At 41.0% G+C, this 23,848-nt stretch overlaps 1 protein-coding gene across 2 annotated transcripts in view; it reads left to right on the top strand.

The window, feature by feature from the left end:
* Positions 1–23,848, top strand: part of znf827 (zinc finger protein 827) — a 106,786-nt gene that overhangs the window by 39,245 nt on the left and 43,693 nt on the right. For both annotated transcript variants that reach the window (XM_053501833.1, XM_053501834.1), the window contains exons 3-5: positions 1,332–1,504; positions 2,951–3,401; positions 19,051–19,257. In XM_053501833.1, the coding sequence (XP_053357808.1) occupies positions 1,332–1,504; positions 2,951–3,401; positions 19,051–19,257 (831 nt within the window). The remainder of the gene's footprint in view (positions 1–1,331; positions 1,505–2,950; positions 3,402–19,050; positions 19,258–23,848) is intronic.

The raw sequence follows: 23,848 nt of genomic DNA, 5'->3' as shown, positions 1-23,848 counted from the left end.
ACCAGCTAATCTTTTTCTCTTTTTTTTCCTCTCGCTCTTTTTTCATTGAAGTTAATAAAGGATGAAAATTACCAGCTTGCATCTTTCTGAGAAAGTGCTTTGACGATGCGCTGACACTGGAGACTCCTTCCTCTTACATGTCTCATAAACATCTGCTTGCAGAAATCTTCAGCCTTTATTATTTGTCTTCCTTCCTTAGAAAGATATTTGTGGAAATATTAGCTCGCTGTGGTTTTGTTCAATCACCACTATTTTTTTTTTTCTTCTTTTCCCCCCTCTCTCTCTCTCTCTCTCTCTCGGCTGTATCGACTGCCAAACAGAGGCTGTGTGTGTAAGTGTGTGTGTGTGTGTACGCGCATGTTTGTGCGCAAGCTAACCAAGTCCATCTCAGCAGATTCCCCAGGAATGTAGGTCAGGCTCTTCAGATGCAACGCAGCCATCCGAGTTTAGACTTCAGACTTGCTTTTCGCATCAAACCACCACACTGGCACCGTTTACAAACTTTTTAAATTGTTAAAAAAGGCATTTGTGGGAAATTTACAAGCAGACGAACACGAGTTGTAAAGCAGTAGCTCTGGAAACTTAAATGGTTATCTTCTAGCCTTATTCCTGCCAACGTAAAAGAATGATCGACAGCTGCGTAGGCGCGTCCGGTATTATCCTGGGACAGTCCCTCGTATACAAGCCGTTTCTTTTTTTTTTTGTCTCCCACGAGCGTAAAAGACCTTCAGTTTCCACGGCGATCCCGTCGCAGCACGAGGTCGGGCCACAGATGGCGGTTTATCGTCGCAAATAGGCAGCCTCGAAGTTTTACACTCCGGGTCAATGAACGGCTGAGCGCGGCAATTTCGCCAAACACTGATTACCAGATGTTTCTCAAGCCACGCGACTGGAATACTTATGAAGCCCGCCTCTAATGCAATCATGCCAGCTTCTAATAAGACCAATCGAGCTCTAATGCGCACCGGATACAGAGCCAACAACAATAATCATCTCGAGAGCTCGCCGCGAGACCCGATCGCATCAATCCACGCCAAAGACGCCTCCGAGATCGAGGATCGCGGCAAGAAGCGTGAGAAAAACGCTAATACCGCACCCCTTTTTATTTTTATTTTTATTCCCATCACTCGTCCATACAGTTAACCACAATAAAACTTAACCACGAGCCCGAGCGGACTCGCCAACATCGACAGCTTCCCCGTCCCGTCCCTCTGACCGACCCGAGACACTGTCTCATGTAGCATATTAAGGTAGCAGCGTAAAGATCAGAGTCTGAAGGGTGTAATATTTCTTCTTTGTCCATATTTATTTATTTTATTTTATCTGTGAAGGTTCACCGGAGGACAGTGGGAAACCCTTCCAGTGCCCCGTGTGCGGCCTGGTCATCAAACGCAAGAGCTACTGGAAGAGACACATGGTGATCCACACGGGTTTAAAAAGCCACCAGTGTCCTCTGTGTCCCTTCCGCTGCGCTCGCAAAGACAATCTCAAGTCGCACATGAAGGTAAGATTCATGGCACCTCAGTGCTGCTGTGATTTAACGTTATAATGTATTACATGTTATATAGCATGTTACAGTGGGTAATAAAAAACTTTATTAATCCACACTTTTAAATTTATATCATTACTATTTGTTTTTAAGATTTTAATTATAATTTAATATTTATAAATAACAAACACTTATTATTTAATTTATATTTTTTAAGTCTATTTTAAGTAATATTGAATGTTTCATCATTTAATTTGATTTTTCATTTTTTTTTGGTTAAAAAAATAGATTACATTAACATGTGCTTCATATATTTATATTAATATAGTTTTTTATATCATTGTTTAATTAATTTCTCCTAAAATTTATATTTTAATTAATTAATTAATATGAATTATGCTTATTTTTTTAGATAATTGATTTATTTTTAATATATTTATAACATTTATTATAATATGTTTAAACATTTATTTATTTTAAAAGGCATTAATATTGCCAAATATTCCTGATGAATTTATAATTTATAATTATTAGTTATCTAAAGGTTTGCATTTATTACCGATGAAGTTTTTTCACATAATTTTTAAGTATATTGTAAGTAAAACTAAATATTAAATAAATTGCATCAATGCACGAAATGTCATAATTAGTAGTTGTCAGTTTTTTTATTATTATTTTAAATGCACACATACTGTAGCTACGTTCACATTACAAGCCAAAGAGTTTTTTTGTTTTTTTTGGTCGGATCAGATTTGCGCGTCATGACGGATAACATTCCTAATTACAGGTGACTTTTATTATCTGATTCTAACGTGGACACGTCTGTCCCCTGAAACCCCACACATCACCACACTGACGCGTCTTTTCTCGCACCATCTGTTTTAAAACACGTTATATTTGCTCAATCACTCCGTCATCTCAAACAATAGATATAATTTTGGCAAAAAAATGTCCTTGGGGTTTTGCTCTCTTGACGACGGCAAGCAGTTAGACAGCTGTGTGTGGTAAAGTCTAGAGAAAGGAAGAAAGCCAGACGTCTTGCTTTAGCCGTTTTAGCAGCTGTTACTAGCACTGCTTTGAAATCCCCGCACTGGGTGATGAATGATGGCGTTAGCAAACGTCGTATGCCTGAGCAGAGGCAAAAACAAGTCTATTTAATTTTGTCACCACTTTATTGATTGATTGATTAATTGATTAATTGATTGATTTTATGTGATTGATGATAAATTTGTAAATCTGGATATTAAGAGTGAGATTTGAGCTGGAGCTTTGGCTTTTTGCTTCTGCTGGTTTTTCAAAGAATTTATGCAATAAAAAAAGAATACGTTTTCTAGTTTATATAGTTTCTAACGCATAATGATGACATCTATAATAATTTTCCTTTCTGAATTTTTAAACATACTTTAAACTAAGCAGGTGTCAGAATATCAGTCGTGAGTAAATAAATCTTGATCATTTTAGGTGCACCAGCACCAGGATCGGGGCGAGACCTTCCAGTGCGAGCTGTGTCCCTTCACCTCGTCGCGGCACTTCAGCTTGAAGCTGCACATGCGCTGTCACCAGCACTTTCCCCGGACCGAGCTCAAGGTCAAGGAGGAGTCGTTCACCGACGCGGAGGAAGCCGAGGCGGAGCGGGCGTCGGGCACGGGCACCTCGCCGTCTCCGTCTCTGTGCCAGGCCCCGGGCGAACCCTCCTCCAATCACGCACACATCAAAGAGGAGCCTCAGGACGTCGCCCTGACGCCGCCTTTCCCACCAGGCAGAGAGCGACCGGGTAGCAGCAGCAGCTCACTGGATCTGCCCAGGATCAGCGCTAGTCCACCCGGCCCGGGCCCGGGCACCCCGGCCGCATCGCTCTTCAGCCCCGACATCAGCACCAAGACGGCCACCGACCTTCTCATGAAGCTCTCTGGTAGGTTTCAAACGCAATGTGTGGAATTAATGGTGCAGATTCCCAGAATGCAACAGGCTACAGCCGAGACTAGCACACTACGATATGACGATATGAAAGCCGGATTGTTTGAGCAGAGTGTACAGACGAGGACGTGAGAAAAGAAGTACTAGTAAAAAAGTACTAAAGGGCTGAATCCCACCAGACCATTATCAGTTAGTAGGGTGAACTGCATTATGGGTAGGAAACACAAGGTCAAATAATTACCAAATAAATAATGACTGAAGAGGCTCTTGCCGTCTCAGAGACACCGGATCCGAAGGCAGGGACGAATCACAACTACAGATCCTCCTTTCATTCTCATTGCGGCCAACACACCTGATCTTCGAGGCCCTCGATGAGGTGACGAAGCTTGTTAAACCTCTAAAATGTATCTTGTAGGGACAATTAAAGGCGCAGACCCTGCAAGGACGAGCGTGCATCACCATTTTAAGCTCATTAAAGGCTCGTTAATGTGTGTTAGTGCAGGACCACGTGCTTTACCGTAGAACTTCTCCAAGAGCCGTGCTGAGAACTTAAAACACTAAGCGTTAGATAGGAGAGATAAGAGATGTTAATGTAGTAGTACAGCCCACGTCCACTGTGTCTGTCTTACTTTCTCTCTCACACACACACACACTCACACATACACACACTAAAGCGACGGTATCCTGCTGACTCTAAAGGCTTTAAAAAGAGCCAGGACTTTTTGACAGTTATTCACTCCAGCAAGCCCAAAGTTTAGGATGTCGGCTTGTTGTGAGTCGATGGCAAGATTGATGCGAGACACTCGCCCAGGGTTCAGCCGCGAGGGCAGAGACAGGGCCGCCGCTCACCCGCTTAACACACAGTAATTAGATTGAGATCTTGGTACGGAGGAGAGGGAAGAAAAATAGAAAAAAAAAAACTCTTTCAAATATAAAATTAATTAAAAATTCATGCATAATTCATAATTAAGAAGGAATCTGTAATTGGAAGTGATTAGCGGCCCTCGGCGCCAGAGTGTGACCTCCTGGACGGATGCCTCGTGTGTGTGTGTGGGCAACATTAAATAAACAGAGATCGCGATATCCACAATACCTCAGACAACAAAATGTAGATTTTGAAGATTCAATATATTGCAAAAGATAAAAAACAACAGTCAATAAGTATATAGTACTATAGTCTATATATAATACGAGTCCTATTTAGTGAGTCGTTCATACAGGTTGACTCTTTTCAGTGAGTCATTAAAGTGACAATACTTTTCACTGAGTCAGTTCAAGAGAGTTGATTCTTTTCAGTGAGTCATTAATATGAGTCGATTCTTCATTAGGTCATTAGTTCTATTTGACTCTTTGCATTGAGTCAGTATTTTTCAGTGAGTCTTTAGTCCTGTTGACGCGAGTCCTTTTTATTAAGTCAATGATGCGATTTGACTCTGAGTCATTCATACAAGTTTACTCTTTTCTAATATGAGTTCAGTAAGTCATTAATTCGATTTTGACTCTTTTGAGTGAGTCATTTATATAAGCTGACTCAGTGAGTCTTTTCAGTGAGTCATTAATATGAGTTGAAATTTCAGTGACTTATTAATACAAGTAGACTTTTCAGTGAGTCATTAATGCCATTTGACTCTTTTAAGTGAGTTTTTAATATGAGTTGACTTAGTGAGTCTTTTCAATGAATCATTAATATGAGTTGATTTTTTTCAGTGAGTCATTAATGCAAGTTGACTTTTTTCACTGAGTCATTAATATGGGTTTACTCTCTTCAGTGAGTCATTAATGCAAATTGACTCTTTTTAGTGAGTTATTAATACAAGTTGACTCAGTGAGTCTTTTCATTGAGTCAATAATATGAGTTGATTTTTTTAAGTGAGTCATTAACGCAAGTTGACTCTTGCAAAGCTGACTGTAGATATAGTTGATTGTTTATAAACGCCAGTGAGCCACAGAAATTTCACACATACTAGACATTTGACACACACATGTATAAACACACACACACACACACATTTATACACAGGTACACACTGAGTTTTAATGTAAATTAGGCCTAAATGTGTGGCTCTAGCAGTGTGCCGCACCAGGCTGAGCGCACACCACCCAGTAAGCCTGATATCCAAATATATTTTGATAATTTCAATGAATAAAAGCATAAAGGGCACCAAGGCACCGTAAGAAAAGGGCACAGCAAATTATTGCCAGCGTGGTTTCTGAAATTAATTGGGCATCGTGGCAACTGGTCAAGGCACGACGGCAAAATCACGTCGTCTGCTTTTAATAACAATAGTAGACGGAATGAAGTCATGGGTGCCAATATTTTATTCCACTCTGTTTAAGTCATATGATATAAATGTATAGTAAACAGGAAGCCATTTGGGACGGAGCCTAATTATAATTGTGTTATTGAATATGACAATAGACGTGTGAAAGGAGAAATAATGTAGGAGCAGGCATGGAGCATTCTGGCGTCCAATCAACAGACTGTATCATGGTTTAGCCCCGCCCATATGTCCTTATTTGGCTTGCATGGCACAGTAAAATATATATATATTTTTTAAATGTAAAAAGTCATTTAATGGAAATGATGCAAAGCCTATAAAAAAAAGCCTTTTTTTTTTTTTACCCGTTAAATAAAAGCAGATACACACATGGGTGTATCGACACGTGAGCGGTTAGGAATTTAATCTCGCTTCATCGCCGCATCAATATCAGCACGGATATGACCAGCTCTTTCCTGATGTCGTCTTCCGTCACACTCATGCAAGAGTGACTCAAGGGAAAGATGGAGAGAGGGAGAAAGGGAGAGAGAGCAGCGCATAGGGATGATGAAAAGAGGAAATAGAGAGGGAGAAGAGTGAAGCCAGTGACAACACAGTAGTGTTTTTAGATCCCCGGGCGAAAACACATTCTCTCTCTCTCTCGCACACACACACTGAACTCTCTCTGACCTCTGACATAATTGGGCTGTCATTTTTATTTATTTTTTACTTTTTTTTAAATGTTTTTTGGGCCAGCCGCTGATCTTTCCAGCCCGTTAAACCAATCAGCTTTGATTTGCCACACACACTGACACGAGCGTCAGACGTCCAGTAGCGATCCACGTCCTCGTTCAGAGATAAAAGCCTGCAAAGCGCTTTGAAATGCAGGCCACAGCATGAGCGCTCTGGGTCTCGTGCTGCAGAGGTGGGCGTGGCTAATGTCACAGGCAATTAGCTGCTATGTGTCTATACACTGTGTGTGTGTGTGTGTGTGTGTGTGTGTGTGTAAGAGAGTGAGAGAGAGAGAGAGTCCAGCTAAAAACAGTTGGAGGCAAGATGTGATTCTGGTTGCCTTTTTAAGTGTAAATAAGATAAGCACGTTGCAGAAGTCGAGGTAGGGGCGTGATGCTTAAAAAGAGTCAGGCTTTCCTTAATCGGCATGTCTTTGGACCATGGGAGGAAACCGAAGAAGCCGGAGGAAACCCACCATGCAAACAGACCCATGGCGGGAATCGAACCCAGACCCTGGAGGTGCGAGGCCACAGTGCTAATCACTACACGGCCGTGCCGCCTTCTACTGTGTTAGCAAGCCTTTAATACGAGTCATTTGTGAGTCGACTCATTTTAGTAGGTCATTAATCCGAGTCGACTCTCTCAAGTGAGTCATAAGTACAGGTCGACTTGTTTCAGTCTTTATTACAAGTCAAGTTTCTTCCGTGAGTCATTGCGTTTCTATGAGTCACTGACACAAGCGAACTTGTTTCAGCAAGTCATTAAGGGGTTGACTTTTTTCAGTGAGTCATTCATGAGTCTACTCTTTTTTAGTAAGTCACTAATACGAGTTGACACTTCAGTGTGTCATTGATGTGGATCGACTCTTTTCAGTGAGCCATTTGTGAGTCTATTATTTTTGTACGTTATTAATTAGCGAGTTATTAACGAGTCAGTGCATTTCTGTGCGTCTGTAATGCGAGTCATATCTTTTCAGTGAGTCATTCATGAGCCGACTCGTTTTTGGTAAAGCGAGTCATTAATGAGCCGGCTTGTTTCAGTCTGTAATATGAGCCAACTTTCTTCAGTGTGTAATTAATACAAGTCGACTCGTTTCAGCAGGTCATAAATACGAGTCAGCTCTATTTAGTGAGTCATTAATGAGTTATTAATATGAGTCAACTTGAGACATTTATACGAGTCTTGTTCCAGTGAGTCATTACCACAAGTTGACTCATTTCAGTGAGTCAATATGAGTCAGCTCTTCTCAGTCATTAATGAGTCATTAATGAGTCCTCTTAGATGATTAGCCTCTAATAAGGCCATGTGGAGAACTGAAATACACCTGCTTCAGAAATTTTTTTTTTTTTTTGTCAAAATACCTTAAATAACAAGTGAGCAATTTATGTGACACAAGAGTCCAATCAGTGACCTGAAACAAATCATCTAAATCACTAATTATAACCAGAATTATTATCTATAACATTTTAGTGGTTTTAGTGTGTAGCTCGGCCTTGTGAGCGTTCTGTGCACTTTCTGTATGAACGATTCTTTTCTGTGGGGGTTTGTTTTCCCAGTATGGCTTTTTTTTTATCATCGTTATATTTTCTCATTATGTGAATTTTACTGTACGTGTCCTTTTTTGCCCGTAAGGAAATACTAAAAACGCACCACGCTAGCAGTTCACCAGCTGTGCTGTATGAGTGGAATTTAATATAATCCCAATACTAATAAACACTATATATATATATGTGTGTGTGTGTGTGTGTGTTATATCATGATATATAGGCTTCCTCTAAGCTTTAAATCTGAGTCAGAAATTGTAAATCAAAACGCTGACAGTATGACGAAATCTCAAAATAAGTAGAGATGGGAATCAAATTCGAATTCAAATTTTATTTGTCACGCACACAGTCATACACAGTACGATATGCTGTGAAATGCTTTTTCGACTACCAGCGACCTTAAAATTAAAGCTTAAACATAAGAAATAAATATGAATAAAGGAAATACGGTAGAAAATAAAGTTAACTGGTAAAATATACTGTACAAGTAAAAATAAAGATATATTGCAGTAAAAGAAATATTGCAGAAAAACGAAATTAACTAGTAAAATATACTGTGCTAAGTAAAATAAAATTAAAATAAAAATATACTGTACAAATAAGAACAAAATATATATGATATGGAAATATAAAAGAAAAAAATAGAAATTTGTCCGTATAAGTAATGTAAAAATGGCTGAGGTTCTTAAAGTGTCTTATTATTAAGGTGATTTGTGCAGTGGTCCATAATAAAAGTAAAACTATATAGTGCAAAAAGTGTGCATGAATGTGTCCATAGTGGCCATGAATGCCCAGTTAGTGTTGGATGTAAAAGAGATGATATTAGTCCTGTATTGTGATGTGGATCACCATTTTTCTCCCTAATACGATACTGACGCGATAACTAGGTGCCATGATAACATCGTATCTGGTATCGGGAGGTCCAATGAATTTGATTCTATAAGTATCATGGTTTTATTTATACAAACGCAGCATTAAAACACTAAAATAATTAAATTGAACAAAAAGATACCATTTCCGCGTATCTCAGTCATCCGCCATGATCATTATTATTTTTAAACGAACTCAGCAAATAATTCAAAAAGTGTGCCACCTGTAGGATTACGTTTTACCGCCTCAAACGCCACCAAAGTCTCAAAACTCAACTTGACAATGAGCGCGCGAGTTGAGCGTCTTCTAACTTGGTCACACAGGCCTTGTAATGCACAGTTTTCGACTAATTAGCGCACACGTTGTTGCGAGACTGGTGTAAGTGTGTGTAATGAGTCAGTTTGAGACTAATTCGCTTAAATAATAATCTAAATAACTAAAACTAAATAATCCCGATTCATAACTAAATGGATGTTTTTTTTTTTTTATTACTTTAACTCTAAAAATGTAAGGACTTGAGCAGAATTTTGTCTGCTTCTATTTATTTATTTTATTCATCCGAGTTTCATCTTAACTTTAGGCTTCTAAAGTTGGCTTGTTTAAACGTTTGCGGCCCTACACCATGTCCTTATACTGCCTCTGCTTTAGTTTGCTTAGACGTGAGTGTGATTTGCAGTGTGTCTGTGTGTGTGTGTGTGTGTGACCTGTAATGCACATCGTCTTCTCCGTGCTCTTGTTAGCGTGAACCTCTCCTCTCTGTATTTGTTGTAATACTGGTAATTTCCAGTTTTTATCAGCGACTCCGCTCGCGCCAATAAGAGTCGACTCTTTCGGCTCAGATGTTGTGAAGCAGTTCAGATTGATTGATTGTTTTTGAATTAAATGACTCAAAAGCAACTGCAAAAAAAAAACTTGCACATGCAGCTCATAGTAGAGAGCTTTCACTTAAAGCTTTTTTTATTTTACTTGTTAATTTTTTTAAACACCGTGTGACTTCAGGGGTCTTTTAACATATTACTTCTCACGCACCGCCAACGATCCTGCGAGACCCACGATGAAAGAAAATTACTACGCTCTGCTTACGCTAATCAAATCTACTCATGTGGAAGACAGGATCACGTACACACAGGTTGCGTTCCGATTGCCTGTAGGTCCCTGCGAGGTGGACCGTACGCGGTATTCAGCCGTGCTAAGTGAGATTCCAAACTGTATTGAGCGAAACTGCTCCGTGCGAATGGAAGTGTGATCGCTAAGGTGCGTCTAAATGGACGCTGATATTTCCGGTAATGACGGGAATAATGGTGCGAATGGAATAAAATTGCCCCAGTCAGGCGCCTGATCCGGCGGTGTAAAACCTTCGTAAATATTACCCTGATTGTTTTTTCTCTTGTTGGACTGAACACATTCTTCCTGCACATGTTTACCCCACGTGGTAGTTATTGTGACAAGTTTCCTGGAAGGAAATCTAACTATCTAACTCCCATTTATGATCGTAAACTCTGTGAGAACAAATACCCCCCCACCCCCCATATGGGTGACCTTCTTTTAAACTATCATCAGTTGTTTGTCTGGCTGTGGAAGGAGCACAGTCTAATTTGTATTTCATACGAAGTAAAGCATCTAACCAATTATAGATGAGAGTTAGAGTTCTTCTAACCAATCATAACTCAGAAGGCGGGATTTATCGGAAAAGACTGGAAATCTAAACCTAAGCTTAACTTTGTAGAGAAGCAGTCCTACAGTAGTACCTTGGCTTATTTTTATAATTTTTTATAAAATAAAAAAATTATCTGGATAATAATAAAATAATAATAAAAAAAAGTAATAAAAGACAAATAAAAATAACGAAAAACAATCTGCATCTATCTAAAATAATGATATTTAAAATACAACATAATATATGTGTAAATCTACATAATAGTAAAATTTTCTAAAAATATAATATTATATATAAAACAATAAAAAATAAAATAACATAATAAATAAACTAAATATTAATACAATAATAAAAAAATATATAAAAGACAAATTAAAATAATAAAAAAAAATCTACATCCATCTAAAAATAATGATATTTAATATACCTATTAATATATGTGTAAATCTACATCTACATAATAACTGTAAAAAATTCTAAAAAAAATATATATATATATATTAAAAATAATAATCATAACATAATAATAATTAACTATATTAATACAATAATAATAAAATAAAATATTAAAAGACTAATAAAAATACTCTGCAGCAGACAAAATATCTATGAATCATATTATTATATAATCATTTGTCAATCTACATCTATATTCAATAGATTATTTACATTAAATAGCCTGTTAATTTACAAAAAACCTGCATGATTATAATCTCTTTAAAAATTAAACTGTACATCTTATAAATTACTTAAATCACATCTATGTACATTTACCTGTACAACAGATATCTGAGACGATCTCGTTACCATGGTAACACACCAAAGAAGAGATGTCTGCGCCGATGACATTCCAAATGGAGAGAGTTTATCGAGGGAAGTTTTCGTAACTAACATTTTCTGCACAGGAAGTAGGAAGTACTGTTAATCTCCAAGCGCAGCTACAAACATCTTCACAGCGAGCCTGAGACGATAAAGACGTTTTTTATCCCACTAAGTCGTGGAGGCGTGATCCGTCTGATTGGAGAGATTAGCGCTAACGAGATTCCTCATCAACAAGTTCTTGCGTGTTTGTAAGATTGATATAAAATTATTATTATAACCAGGAGAACCTGAACTGATTAGACTTTGGAATCGATCCAAATAGGCTCAAGGTCACAGCAAGGACAAACGTCTACAAGAGACCCTGTACAACTGACCGCCTGTGCAGTCACGTGACTCCCATGACGTACAGCAGATGGCCGATCCAACGTTAACCGACGTTAGGCCACAACCTGTCTTCATTGATTATTACGTTCATGGTGTTTTTCAGAGCCCAAAACTGTAGCTTAAAATATTACCTGATAATAACTGTAACCTGTAAAAGTAACCTGGAACATGATAGCTATTATAGATAGATATTAATTAAATTTTTTTCATTATTTTTATAGCTAATTAACTGTTCTGTGGTCGAATATAAAAAAGCGCTAAACGGAAAGCTAGTGCACTATGTAGAGTGTACAATCCCTTGTTTAACACATTAGGTAGTGCCTTCATCAGCGCTTAGAGAGGGATTTGGGACTCAGCCATGAAACGCAACATGGACTTAGAAGTGATTACTAAGGAGACAAAGTGTTGTTTAAGATGACATACTGCTATCAGATGTGGGTTTTGGCACCGGCATCTAATAAGTAACATTCATTTTGAAATGGGACCATGAAAGACACGTGCAAAGGGTCAGTGGTTTTTAAGGGTGTTTCCAGCTACCGTATCTGTACCTGTCCCATGAGTATGACGTCATCTTATGTGTTTCTCCAGTTGGTGGAATTGAGACAAGCATTAATCTTGGCAAGTTATGCGGTTTTTCACTACAGTTCCACTAAAGCTGACGAGCTCCACTAGTCCTGAACTTTTAGTTATACACTACAGTACACACTTCGCTAATCACATTACATTAAACATCAATGTGTCACCTCCTGTTTTTTTTTTTTTTTCCACCTTCTGCATTAACATTGAACAGATTAATCCCGTCTTTCATCACTCTTCACAAATTCACTCTACTCATTTCCATTAATCCTTTGCTTCTTCCTTCGTCCCATCTGCCTCAGGCACCGTGGCTTGCTCATTTATTTATTTTATTACAATTTTTTTTTTTTTTTTTTTTCACATTTCCTTCCCCCCCAATATTCAACACGCCAGGTCTTTGCTTCGGCATGCTGGGTCCGGATCCGTACACCCCCCGAGATTAAAATTTCTCCATAGGCAGCCACGGATTAGAGTTCCCTATTCATTTCTCTTCTCAACATGCTGGCTGGAGAAAAGAGAAAAGAGCGGAGGACGAGGAGAGGGGGGCTGACACGCCGGCACTGAGATTCAAATATAAATAAATAATGATAAAAAAACACAGCAGATTAAAATGACTGTTCATTCTGCGGCACATGGAGAGCGAGAAAAAAAAATCACCATCCAGTCACTCGCACCAGTCACAGAATCTGACTGTCCACTTTAATAGGGACACCAAATAGACCTGCAGGGTTACACAGTTATCCAATCAGCCTGTTATGTGGCAGCGGCAATGTGCAGAAACCCATGGAGATACAAGATAGAAGCGCGGGTAAAGGGAGAACATTTATAAGGTGTCTTAGAGATCTCTAGTGATGGATGGATAGATAGAGGGAGAGAGATAGAAAGAGTTCTTTATTAATTCAAAAAGGGAAATTGTAAAATTGTAGTGTCTTTTAAAATGCAAAAAAAAGCATGAGAAATTTACATCTCTTTCCATTTACCTTAAACCATAAATTATTTAAATCATTTTTTTAAGTATTTTAGATGGAAAATGAACAGATATATTTTTGAAGACTTGCGGTATATTAACTTGTTTAAAAAGGTTCAACAATCTAATCCTCGATTAATCGTAATTTCTTAATGAGAGGTAAGTGTAGATGAGTTACATTATATTCAGGATATTTTCCTGTTTTTTTGTTTTGCATTTTACTCATTCATTCATCTATTTATCATTGATAATTTGCTCTTTTTAAACCGGACCTCAGCGTCCTTTTCTTTTTCTTTTTCTGCCTTTTCAAACACGTTCTCTTTTATCTTGGGATCCGCCAGGATCTTCGTTGTGAATGCCAGCTCCCGTACCTGTGTGTGTGTGTGTGTGTGTGTGTGTGTGTGTGCAGAATCACATGGCCGTGTCTGGCCCTCTAAGCCAGCGCTCTGACATTAGCGGCGGAGAGCACGCCGCTGTTACAGGGGTACAGGGCTAATGAAGTGGAGTGATAGTGGCCAGTCAGGACGGTGGCAGAGGTGAGGAGGACCCGACAAGGATCTGTCAGAGAGATGGATGAAGGGAAAGAGGGAAAGAGAGGCCAGCTGACGGCTAGGATGAGGAAAGGTGTAGAAGTGCTGTACTGTAATCAGGTGGCACACGGGGAGAGACGTCTGTTTAACAGGTTTTTACAGTACGGAAGCAAATGTTTGTCACTAGTTTATAATATTTTCTTAAAAGCAGGACAGTCATAGCTTAAATAAAATAAAAAAAACAAATGGAGCAGAGCTCAACATGAAAGACTCTAGAAAGGGGCGTGGCCTATCCCCTATACGGCGAGCTGTGTGTCTGAAAATTTTCGTTTTGTTACTACGTTTCTAAATCTCTAACAGTTTTCCTATCTCCTGCTCTACAATCACTCTGGTCTTGTGTGTTACACGTAGCTCATGTTTCTTACTCACAATCATCAGATCGATCGGATTGATTCAAATCCAAAAGATATCCATGACAAAAGAAAAGGATTGACATTTGAATGCATTGCTGTAGTTGCCATGGAGATAAGAGGGATCCCATACGATCGACGGACTTCCGGGATGCTTAAAAAACAGGCATCGTATTTTAATTAACCATGCGGATGTTTGTCACGTTTAAGGATTTGATTGTTAAATTGTTTCGCACGAGACTAATCTAGAGTACACGACTACGGTTACGTTAGTCGTATAATTCTCTGAATTTTGGAGGGAGAGAGGGGGCGCAAATCACGTATCGTTTTCACGTTTTTAAAAAAGGAATTGCGGAAAAGTGTCGTGGAATTTTAAAGCAGCCGGACGCTCCGTACAGCTTTAACGAGATTCAAATCGAAGAATTCCGGCTCGTCTCATTTCACACGGCTTATGATATGGATTTCGGAGACCTGTGGGCTTTCGGGGCTTAAAGGCGAAAAGGGATAAGAAAACACAAACCAGCTGACGGCTCGAACTGATAAATTATTCAGCGCTCAGTGTAACATGAATTCGAATGGAAATTTCGCCCTATTTTTAGCCACCATTCGAAAGGTCACCAGAATAGTGTGACTTTGTTGCTGCACTCACGTCTCCAACTTGTACTTTTATGTGTGCCTTTGAGAGGAAGTGAGTGCGCGCGAGTGTGTGTGTGTGTTTAGGGAAATGTTTGTGTAATGCCCTGTCCCTGCCTGATAGGACACGCGACCCAACACGCTCTTAATTAGAGGACGCCCTTCCAGGTGCTGACCCGGCCTCGCTCCGTCCGCCCGCTGACGCCTGACTGGTGACATTTCCAGCCGGTGCCCGAGTCGCACCCCCTCCGGTGCCCTCCATACACGCCGCTCGCTTCCGCGCATGAAGGTCGCGCACTCCGCCGGCCATGTCACGTCACCTGTCCCGGATCTCCGTCCAACCGCGTTTCTACACTCGCGCCGTCGTTAATCAGAGCCATCGGTTCAGCCGAAAGACCGCCCGGCGCAGATTGATGACACGCGTGCCTGCGCTGTTATGGAGTGTGTATTTACAAGGCTCGGGGCAAGAGGACATCAGATAGCTGCTGCGAGGCGAGTGTTGACCGTGTCAGGAGTGAGGGATCACATCGCTGCTCACCTAAGAGAGGAACAGGAGAGAATGTTTAAAGATGAAGAAAGCAGGGAGACACTCAAGGCACTGTGTCTGTCAGTCTCAGGGAAGGAGGCGTGGCCTCTGTGTGTGTCAGTACAAGGGGTGTCTATCAGTGTCTATGAAGGAGGCGTGGCCTCTGTGTTCTGTAAGTGAAGGAGACGTGGCCTCTGTGTCCATCAGTGTTATTGAAGAGGTGTGACCTATGTGTTTATTAGTGTTGGTAAAGGGCGTGGCCTATGTGTCCATCAGTGAAGAAGGTGTGGCCCCTGTATCAGTTAAGGAGGTGTGGCCTATGTGTCAGTTTTAGTAAAGGAGGCGTGGCCTCTCCCTCTGTAAGTGTAGAAGGCGTGGGCTCGGCATCGTTGAGTGTAGGAGGTGTGGCCTCTGTGTCTGAGTTTAGGAAGTGTGGCCTTTGTATCTGTGAGTGTACGAGGTGAGACCCCTGTCAGTAAAGTTGTGGCCTTTATGTCTGCAAGTCAAGGAGGTGTGGCCTCTGTATCAGTAAAGGAGGTGTGGCCTCTGTATCAGTAAAGAAGGTGTGGCCTCTGTATCAGTAAAGGAGGTGTGGCCTCTGTATCAGTAAAGAAGGTGTGGCCTCTGTATCAGTAAAGGAGGTGTGGCCTCTGTATCAGTAAAGGAGGTGTGGCCTCTGTATCAGTAAAGGAGGTATGGCCTCTGTATCAGTAAAGAAGGTGTGGCCTCTGTGTCTGAGGTAAGGAGGTGTGGCCTCTGTCGATGGAGGAGGTGTGGCCCCTGTGTCTGTCAGTTTTATCAAAGAAGGTGTGGCCTCTGTGAGTGAGTGTGTCGGTTTTAGTAAAGGAAACGTGGCCTCTCCCTCTGTTAGTGTAGAAGGCGTGGCCTCTGCACCTGTAAGTGTAGGAGGTGTGGCCTCTTTCGGTGAAGGAGGTGTGGCCTCTGTGTCTGTGAGTGAAGGAGGTGTGGCCTCTGTCCATGGAGGAGCTGTGACCTCTGTGTCTGTCATTCTCAGTGAAGGAGGCGGTGTTAAACTTTTATTGCACAATATTAATGCAGATTATTTCATATCTTAAACCAGTTGTACATCACACGGTATTGAATCATCATCCCTTATACATCAGATCATCGATCACTGCGTCTCTGGTGAGAATGAAATAAGAGCATGGACAGATATGTTGTGTAGAGACGGCCCTGGGAAGAAACTGGGCTTTAGTGTGTGTGTGTGTGTGTCTGAGACAAGCACAGTGCCTATGTTGTGTTCTATCGACAGTGTATAAAACTTGCTCCACGTCTTGATATAAATTATTAATCTGTTCCTGATTAGAAACGGCCTACTTCTACAGCATAACGCGTGAGCAGAAAAGGCTTGATTAGCCTCACCCTCAATCGAGAGGCAGCTTCGCTCCGTTCCCCGTTACTCCACTGTGCATAATAACACACAATCCTCAGCAGCCCTTTAGGCTTAATGGAGACAGTCAAAACAAACATGCTGCACAGTCAGTTCGTTAGATTTGACCCGGCCGTAACGCGGCCCGGGGGCCAGAAGCGGCCGCTTTAATTACTCTCAGAGCACCTCGTCATCATTTTGAGCGCACGCCATTTTAATCACGCTCTGAAATTGACCCGATGGCTTCATTCCCCGGCATTATCAAGCGCTCGCCTTTCGCGCCGGGCTAATCCTTACAGTTAGCGAAACGATAAGCGCGAGCATGACAAATAAACACCAGCGCGTATGTAAAGAGGACACGATTTAACAAGGAGCAGCATTCAGAAGGGCTTTGTACTCGCGTGTCAGGGAAAGATATGAGCTTTTTATGCAAATAGAGCATAGTGGTATTCACAGAGCTTCCGCCCCTCTTCAGCAAACAGCGTGTTTGCTTTCCATATGAAGTGCAGACAGCAGTGTAAACGTACGCGGGCTTAGACAGAGCGACTGTGTTATCATCAGCGCTCGGAGGAATTCATCACACGCTAATCTGAAAAATATGAAGGATCGCAGCATGCGCCGCTATCCGTCCGAGTAGGTTTGCGTGTCTTAGTAATTGTCGATTTTTGTGAATTATTGTCACTGCTTGAAGTGTGAGACATTTAATCCAACATTTTACATCATCTCAAGTGTAGCCTTGTCTGCATCATCATATATACACGTTAGAGATTGTTATGAATCGCGATTATTTTTTGTGGTGACTCATGCATCACCACACTGACTCCAAAATCAAGTCTATGGACTCTATTTTAAACAGATAGTGGCGCAACAAAAATGTGTTTTTATGGAGTTACACTTTTAAAAATTATACACGTATTAAAACCCTCCAATCTGCCTTTTTCTCTAAACTCTGTATGCGAATTAGTCTTAAATCACCTCAAAACACCAGGAGTGCTAATTAGTCAAAAAACGGATTCATTAGAAGCTCCGCGTTAGAAGCCGGCCGCCACTCAAGCCACGCGCTTACTGTTGAGTTGGGTTTTGAGGCGGTAAAACGTCACCATTTCTTTATAATCGTACAGGTGGCGCACTATGAACTATTCACACATTTTCATAACGTGTAGTAGGAGTGAATTATTTGCTAAAATTGTTTAATTTCAATTCAATTTTATTTACATGATGCTTTTAACAATGGTGATTGTCTCAAAGCAGCTTCACAAAATAAAAAAAAGATTATGGAAATTTGTATTGTATTGTTTAGAAATAATAACAATAATAGCTCAGTTAAATGTTCAACACTTGTATTTGAAGTTAGTTTGTAGTGTTTAAATGCTGCGCTTGGGTTTTAAGGGAAAAAAATAATCTTAAAAATAATATAACTATATTTAATTACTCATTAAACTTGTTAAAGGTTTAAAATTGTAACAAAATTTAGGGAAATATTATATCGGAATGGAATATTTATAAAATTGTAATACTTATAGAAGGGCAATTTTAATCGAAATCGGCACAGAGGTATCGTGATTATATCGTATCGGGAGGTAACTGGTGATTCCCGTCCCTAATATTTATATAATTGTAAAATATGTTTAATAACAGTGACAACTGTGCACAGCTAATTTATAAAAATGTGTTAAATCTAAAGGGGTGTGCAAAAAAAAGAAGCATAAAAAAACTTTTCTTTTTTTAAACTTTAATTTAAGGAATTTTATTTTTATGCAAGACGACTGTTTCGCTGCTACACTTTCAGGCTAGCTTAAAAGTTTCTCCATCTGTGCATTTAGCAAAACGTGAGCTCGTTCCTGATCGGGTTTAAAATTTTGTCAAATCCCGAGTCTGTAAACCTTCTCAGGTTGTCTATGAAATTTCTGCTTGTACGGATTTATCAGCTTGTACCAAAACCTAAAGCCTGAGAAGAACACGTACAGGAAGTGATGTCAAACCTCGTTTAATGATACCCGTGTTGTCCTTTAAAGCCCTGCGTGTTTCCCCACACCTGAGTGTGTTACTGTGTGTCGAGTCTCAGGAAGCCACTACAACTCTACCATGGTTCTCCTAAAAATAACCCTACAGCGCTGCCTGGTTTACCTTCCTCTTAGCATCCTCCTCCGAAACTTACACACACACACACACACAAAAAATTAAAAATAAATAAACATTCCTCCCGCACTGTAAATGCGCGACGGTAGTTGGTGTGGCTTCAGCAGATGGAGAAAAACCTGTTTCGCGTCTCTTTACTTTCTGTTGTTAGAAAGATGGCTGCCTAGTTTCATTCCTTTGTCTTTGTCTCTATCTTATGGTCACAGCGGCGAACCAGAAGGAGGCGCTAAAGAGTGGGTTCTGCGTGAAGGAGGAGCCCGAGGCGGAGGAAGCACTAAGTCCGACAAGATGTCCGCCGTTCACCCTGGGCCACGATGCCCCCGCGGTGCCCGGCAGGCCGCGCCAAGATGGTAGCATCCTCAGCCATGACATCAACGTCAAAGTGGCGTCCGAACTGCTCATGAAACTCTCTGGTAAGACGGATTTCAAAACTGGGTTTGAAAAACGTTTGAAGCTAAGGAATGTGTCAGTTTTTTTGTTTTGTTTTTTTAAAGGTTACATATTTTTACTATTTCTATTACGTCAATACGGGTCTCAGATCTGTGTCTTTTAATGCGCCAGCTGAAATACCCCTCAGATAATTGCACTTTTTCATACCGCAATGTCCCTCTGGGTATCTTACCTATATGATGTCACAGTAGGGGGAACGCTGCTTGTGATGATGATTTTTTAAAGTGTAATGTATTAAGTTGAGTTTGAAATTAAGTTAAAGTGTTTTGGGCGAAAATTTTGGGTTTAAACTATTAAAATAGGCATTTTTTTTGCCTATAGGAACGTAAAACCCTGCCAGTTTCGGTGGTCGACTGTACTTACAGAATCGCAATGCAAAAGGAATTGGAACAGGTATCGTGATGATATCGTTGGCTGGCTTTCATCCCTAGTATCGCCACGTATCCAGTGCATCCAATAAACCCCTAATTTATCGTGTAAATTTCGATTTTAACTATTTAAGCGTTTCAGCAGCGAAAGCATCAGTTAAATTAAATATTTGTTTAAAGATAAACCTGATTTTTTTAAAAAATAAAAACTCAGAAGAAAGCATGTTATAATAACTAATTTTTTTTCTTATTCTAGCTCGAACACCTTCAGACCAATCAGGTTTAAGATTTTAGCATTACTATAAATAGCGATGAATAACAGTAGCTGTATGAGATCCAGAGCGAGCCGCACGACCGGGCTGGGTGTGTACGCTAACACCGTCTCGTCATTAGCATGTTTTCCGGCTGAGATCTGCAGGATCGGTGAAGCCGGTGAGGTCAGATTTTTCTGTGTATGCTCTTAAAGAGAGAGAGAGAGAGAGAGGCTGGGGGGGGGGGGGAGGCTTTCAGGACTTTAGGAAATAATTAGAACGAGTGGAAATCTCTGCAAAACTCTGGCTCATCGTGGTCTTGTATTATTTATCCCTTTAGTTCTTTCATCTGTTCCCTTTCTATCACTTCTTTTTTTCCCCCCTTTTTCTTCACCCACAATATCCCCCTCCCTCCCAACCGTCGCAGCCGCCACCACCACCATCCCAGACGCCTTCAGCTCACGGCTGTGGTTTGGGCAGAAACTCGAGGGTCAATTCCTTTTCATGTTGTGCAGTCGATATCCTTTTCATGCTCAGCAGCGCTGTGCCAAAACAAACCTATCGATTGCTCTTTTGGGGCCACGGTCCCAATCTTTATCTGAACTTTAGAAGACGTGGAGGGGGGAGAGACTGTAGTTCAACACCGAGAGGTGTTCAGACTCGCGCTTCATCTGTCACCATCTTCGGATTTTCTGTGGCTGCGTATAAATCGGTTTAACTGCTGTCAGGGAGCCTCGGAGACGCTCCGGAGACAATGCGCCTGAGACGCGGGGAAAGCAAGGCTGTTTGCTTCTTAGGGTCCCGGATATCCTTCCGACTCTTTTAATTGTAAAACAGTAACGATTTATAGTCCTGCTCGTTATCCACCAGTGCTTTCCGCATGGACTCGAGATACCCCCATCCTCAGTCGCGCTCGCCTCGGGTTTGTCTCGTCAAGGATCCGACTTTCTCCTTGAAGCTACTTTTAAACCAGGTCTGTCTGTGTAAGCGTGTAAGATTTCAACTTAAATGAAACCAACTGAATCTCCCGCAGTACTCACGCTGTACCGACCTCTTATATAACATCCATTTAGTTGTTCACATCTCTCACACACACACACACAAACACCAGCAAATGCCTAAATAAAAAAACAGAAATCAGCCACTTTTGCCCGCTCCGACTCGAGGAAACCAGCAGCGAATGAAGTCAGCTGTAACTCAACAGAAGTGTTCACTAGTGACACGAGGATACTGATCGCCTCGAGCGACTCAGAGACACAGATTGGTTCTTGGTGTACACTCGGGGGTAGAAGGCGAAACGCTGAAGGCTGGAAAGATGTTCGCAAAGGTAACGATACATCACAGTGTCGCTAACATACCTGCGTACATACTGTAGAAGAATTTTCACAAACCCCAAAGACTAATAATGAGGTAATTAAAAGGTAAATAAAGCACTTTTAGGATAAACGAAAGCTAATTTATGTATTTATTTCCGCTAAAAATTTTGCTGTCCTGTCACTCTTTCTCTTTAAACCAGGGCTGGGATGGTAATCGCGTAGTCGTGTTACTGCTCCTGCACAGAACTCTAATAAGGTCAAATCACCTTCTCAGGGCTGTCTAGGGTTGAAGGTCAGAGCCTAGATCTCAGAAGATAGATAGACATACAGACAGACAGACAGACAGACAGACAAGTAAAACATCGTCATCAGTTTTTGCAGATGTTAAAAGATGCCAACCTTCTGAGGAAGTACAAGCGGGTCTCCTCTCTTGTACAGAGCATCTGTGTTAGCAGTCCAGTTCAGTTTGTCGTCCATCTGCACCCCCAGGTATTTGTATGTCCTCACAAGCTCTACACAGTCACTATTAATAGTCACAGGTTCTGGTTGAGGCCTGGGTCTCCTAAAGTCCACCACCATCTACCAGGTCTTAGCGTTGTCAAGGTGCAGGTTGTTCAAGTTACACCATGCAGAAAAGGTCCTGGATGAGTTTTTTGTTCTCCTCCTCCTGCTAGTCTGGACCAGTGACAGGCACCTGTGTCTCCCTCATCTCGAATCACCTCTCAGGTCTCATTTGGAACAGGATGCAGCCCTTAAAATTAGAGGATTTAACCATTATTTGTTTTGTTTTTTGCTTTTTTTCAATAAACATATAAAGGGCTCAGGATTGTATGGTGTAGAGTGACGTATCCTTTAGCTGACTATAAAATGTAAAAATCAGTCATATACAGTAGGCAAAGAAATAGTACACATGCACATGATCTCGTGTTTTTATGGTTGTTTAATGGTTGTTTCTATATAATATATATTATGCCGTGTGCTGTGTATCTGTGCCGCTTGAGATTTAAGGATTTTAGATAAATCGTTCCTTGAGGTTTATTTTTCGAGTCATTTTCAGGAAAACATTCCTGGCTTTTACAAGCCAATTAGAATTCTCTCTATTTTGTGACCTCATATAAGAAGATCCCACTCCCCTGGGTTGTTTCTTAGCCTTTTTTGTTTGTTTGTTTGTTTGTTTTTTGATTGTTTTTTGGAGTGATATGGCTCAGGGGAGTGGCTCATTTACATAGACACTGAAATGGCCTGTTCGGAAGAGGAGTGAAATATAGAGAGATTAAGATATGGAGTATCAACACCACACACACACACACACACACACACACACTTACAGTACAAACAGTACATTATGCGGTATATAATATGACATACTTATGACGTATAGTATATACAACATTTTTACACCTGGCACAATGAGAGTCCTGTTGTTGGGGGGGATTCCCTTCCCTTCCCTTCCCATAGACAAATGACTCATATTGTGGGTTTCCTCAGGGTTCTCCAGTTTCCTCTTTCTCCCCAAAAACACGCCAGGTGGATCAGCAGTAGATTATCGTTTTTCCTTTTCATCCTCTACATCGATTCCCTTAGCTCTGTCGCTCTGCGTAACGGAATCCAGGGCGCGTCTCCCTGAACTTGAAGACATGCGATCTGTAAAGACGGCGGAAGAAACGACCTGATCAGATGGTCAAAAACAAACAAACGTAACCCCCTCTTTCCTCACGTACAGACTGAACACCCGGCCCCTAGACGTCTGTCATCATCACTGGGATTATGGACGCTCTGGTTTTTATTCGCTCAGCGCGTGCTGAAACACTTATCTCCAGCGAGCGCGGGGGCTTCAGATACGTCCGATAGAGGTGACGTCGAACAGAAACACCGGAGTATCCCTTTTAACAGAGATTACACACACGCGCGCGCGCTTTACGCCTGATTATTAGGATCACTTTGTAATATTCGTCCAGCTTGTGAAAATAATTATCATGAATTTGCTTTAAATCGTTTGGAAATTACACTCCGCAAACGCCCACACAATCATCCTATCATGAGTCACGATCGATAAAACGTCCCGGTTAAATAGTACGAGTCTTTTTTTTTTTTCTTTTTTTTTTTTTGGTGCCTGAGTGCCGTGATGAAATTAGCTTTATATTTTATTTGGGTCGACATGCACAAGTTTGTGTGTGTGTGTGTGAGAGAGAGAGAGAGAAAGGCTGAGTCTATTACAGAGGATGATTGAGAATGATTCAGTGCAGTTTGTGCTCGTGTGTGTGTGTGTGTGTGTGTGTGTGTGTGACAGGTCCCGCCAATGTTCTCTCTCTCTCTCTCTCCGTCTCTTGCGCCTCAGCTTGTGACTCAGCTCGTGCTACACAGCATCTCTTTATACGTGTGCGGCCAAGCTGTCGGGCCCCGGGTCACAACTCTAGTGTGTGTGTGTGTGTGTGAGACAAACTGAAAGTGAGAAAAGGGAGTGTGGGTGGAAGAGAGGAGAGAAACGGTAAGAGAGCAACAGAAAAAAAAAGAGTAAACAGATAGATAGAGCATATACGGGATACACAGTGAGAGCGAGTGTGTGAGATCTAATAGAGCCGTCTCGTGTGCGTGTGTGTGTGTGTAAACTCGGGGTCA

The sequence above is a fragment of the Clarias gariepinus genome, chromosome 8 (genome assembly GCF_024256425.1).
Source record: "Clarias gariepinus isolate MV-2021 ecotype Netherlands chromosome 8, CGAR_prim_01v2, whole genome shotgun sequence".
NCBI lineage: Eukaryota > Metazoa > Chordata > Actinopteri > Siluriformes > Clariidae > Clarias > Clarias gariepinus.
This window is presented reverse-complemented; position numbering and strand designations above follow the sequence as displayed.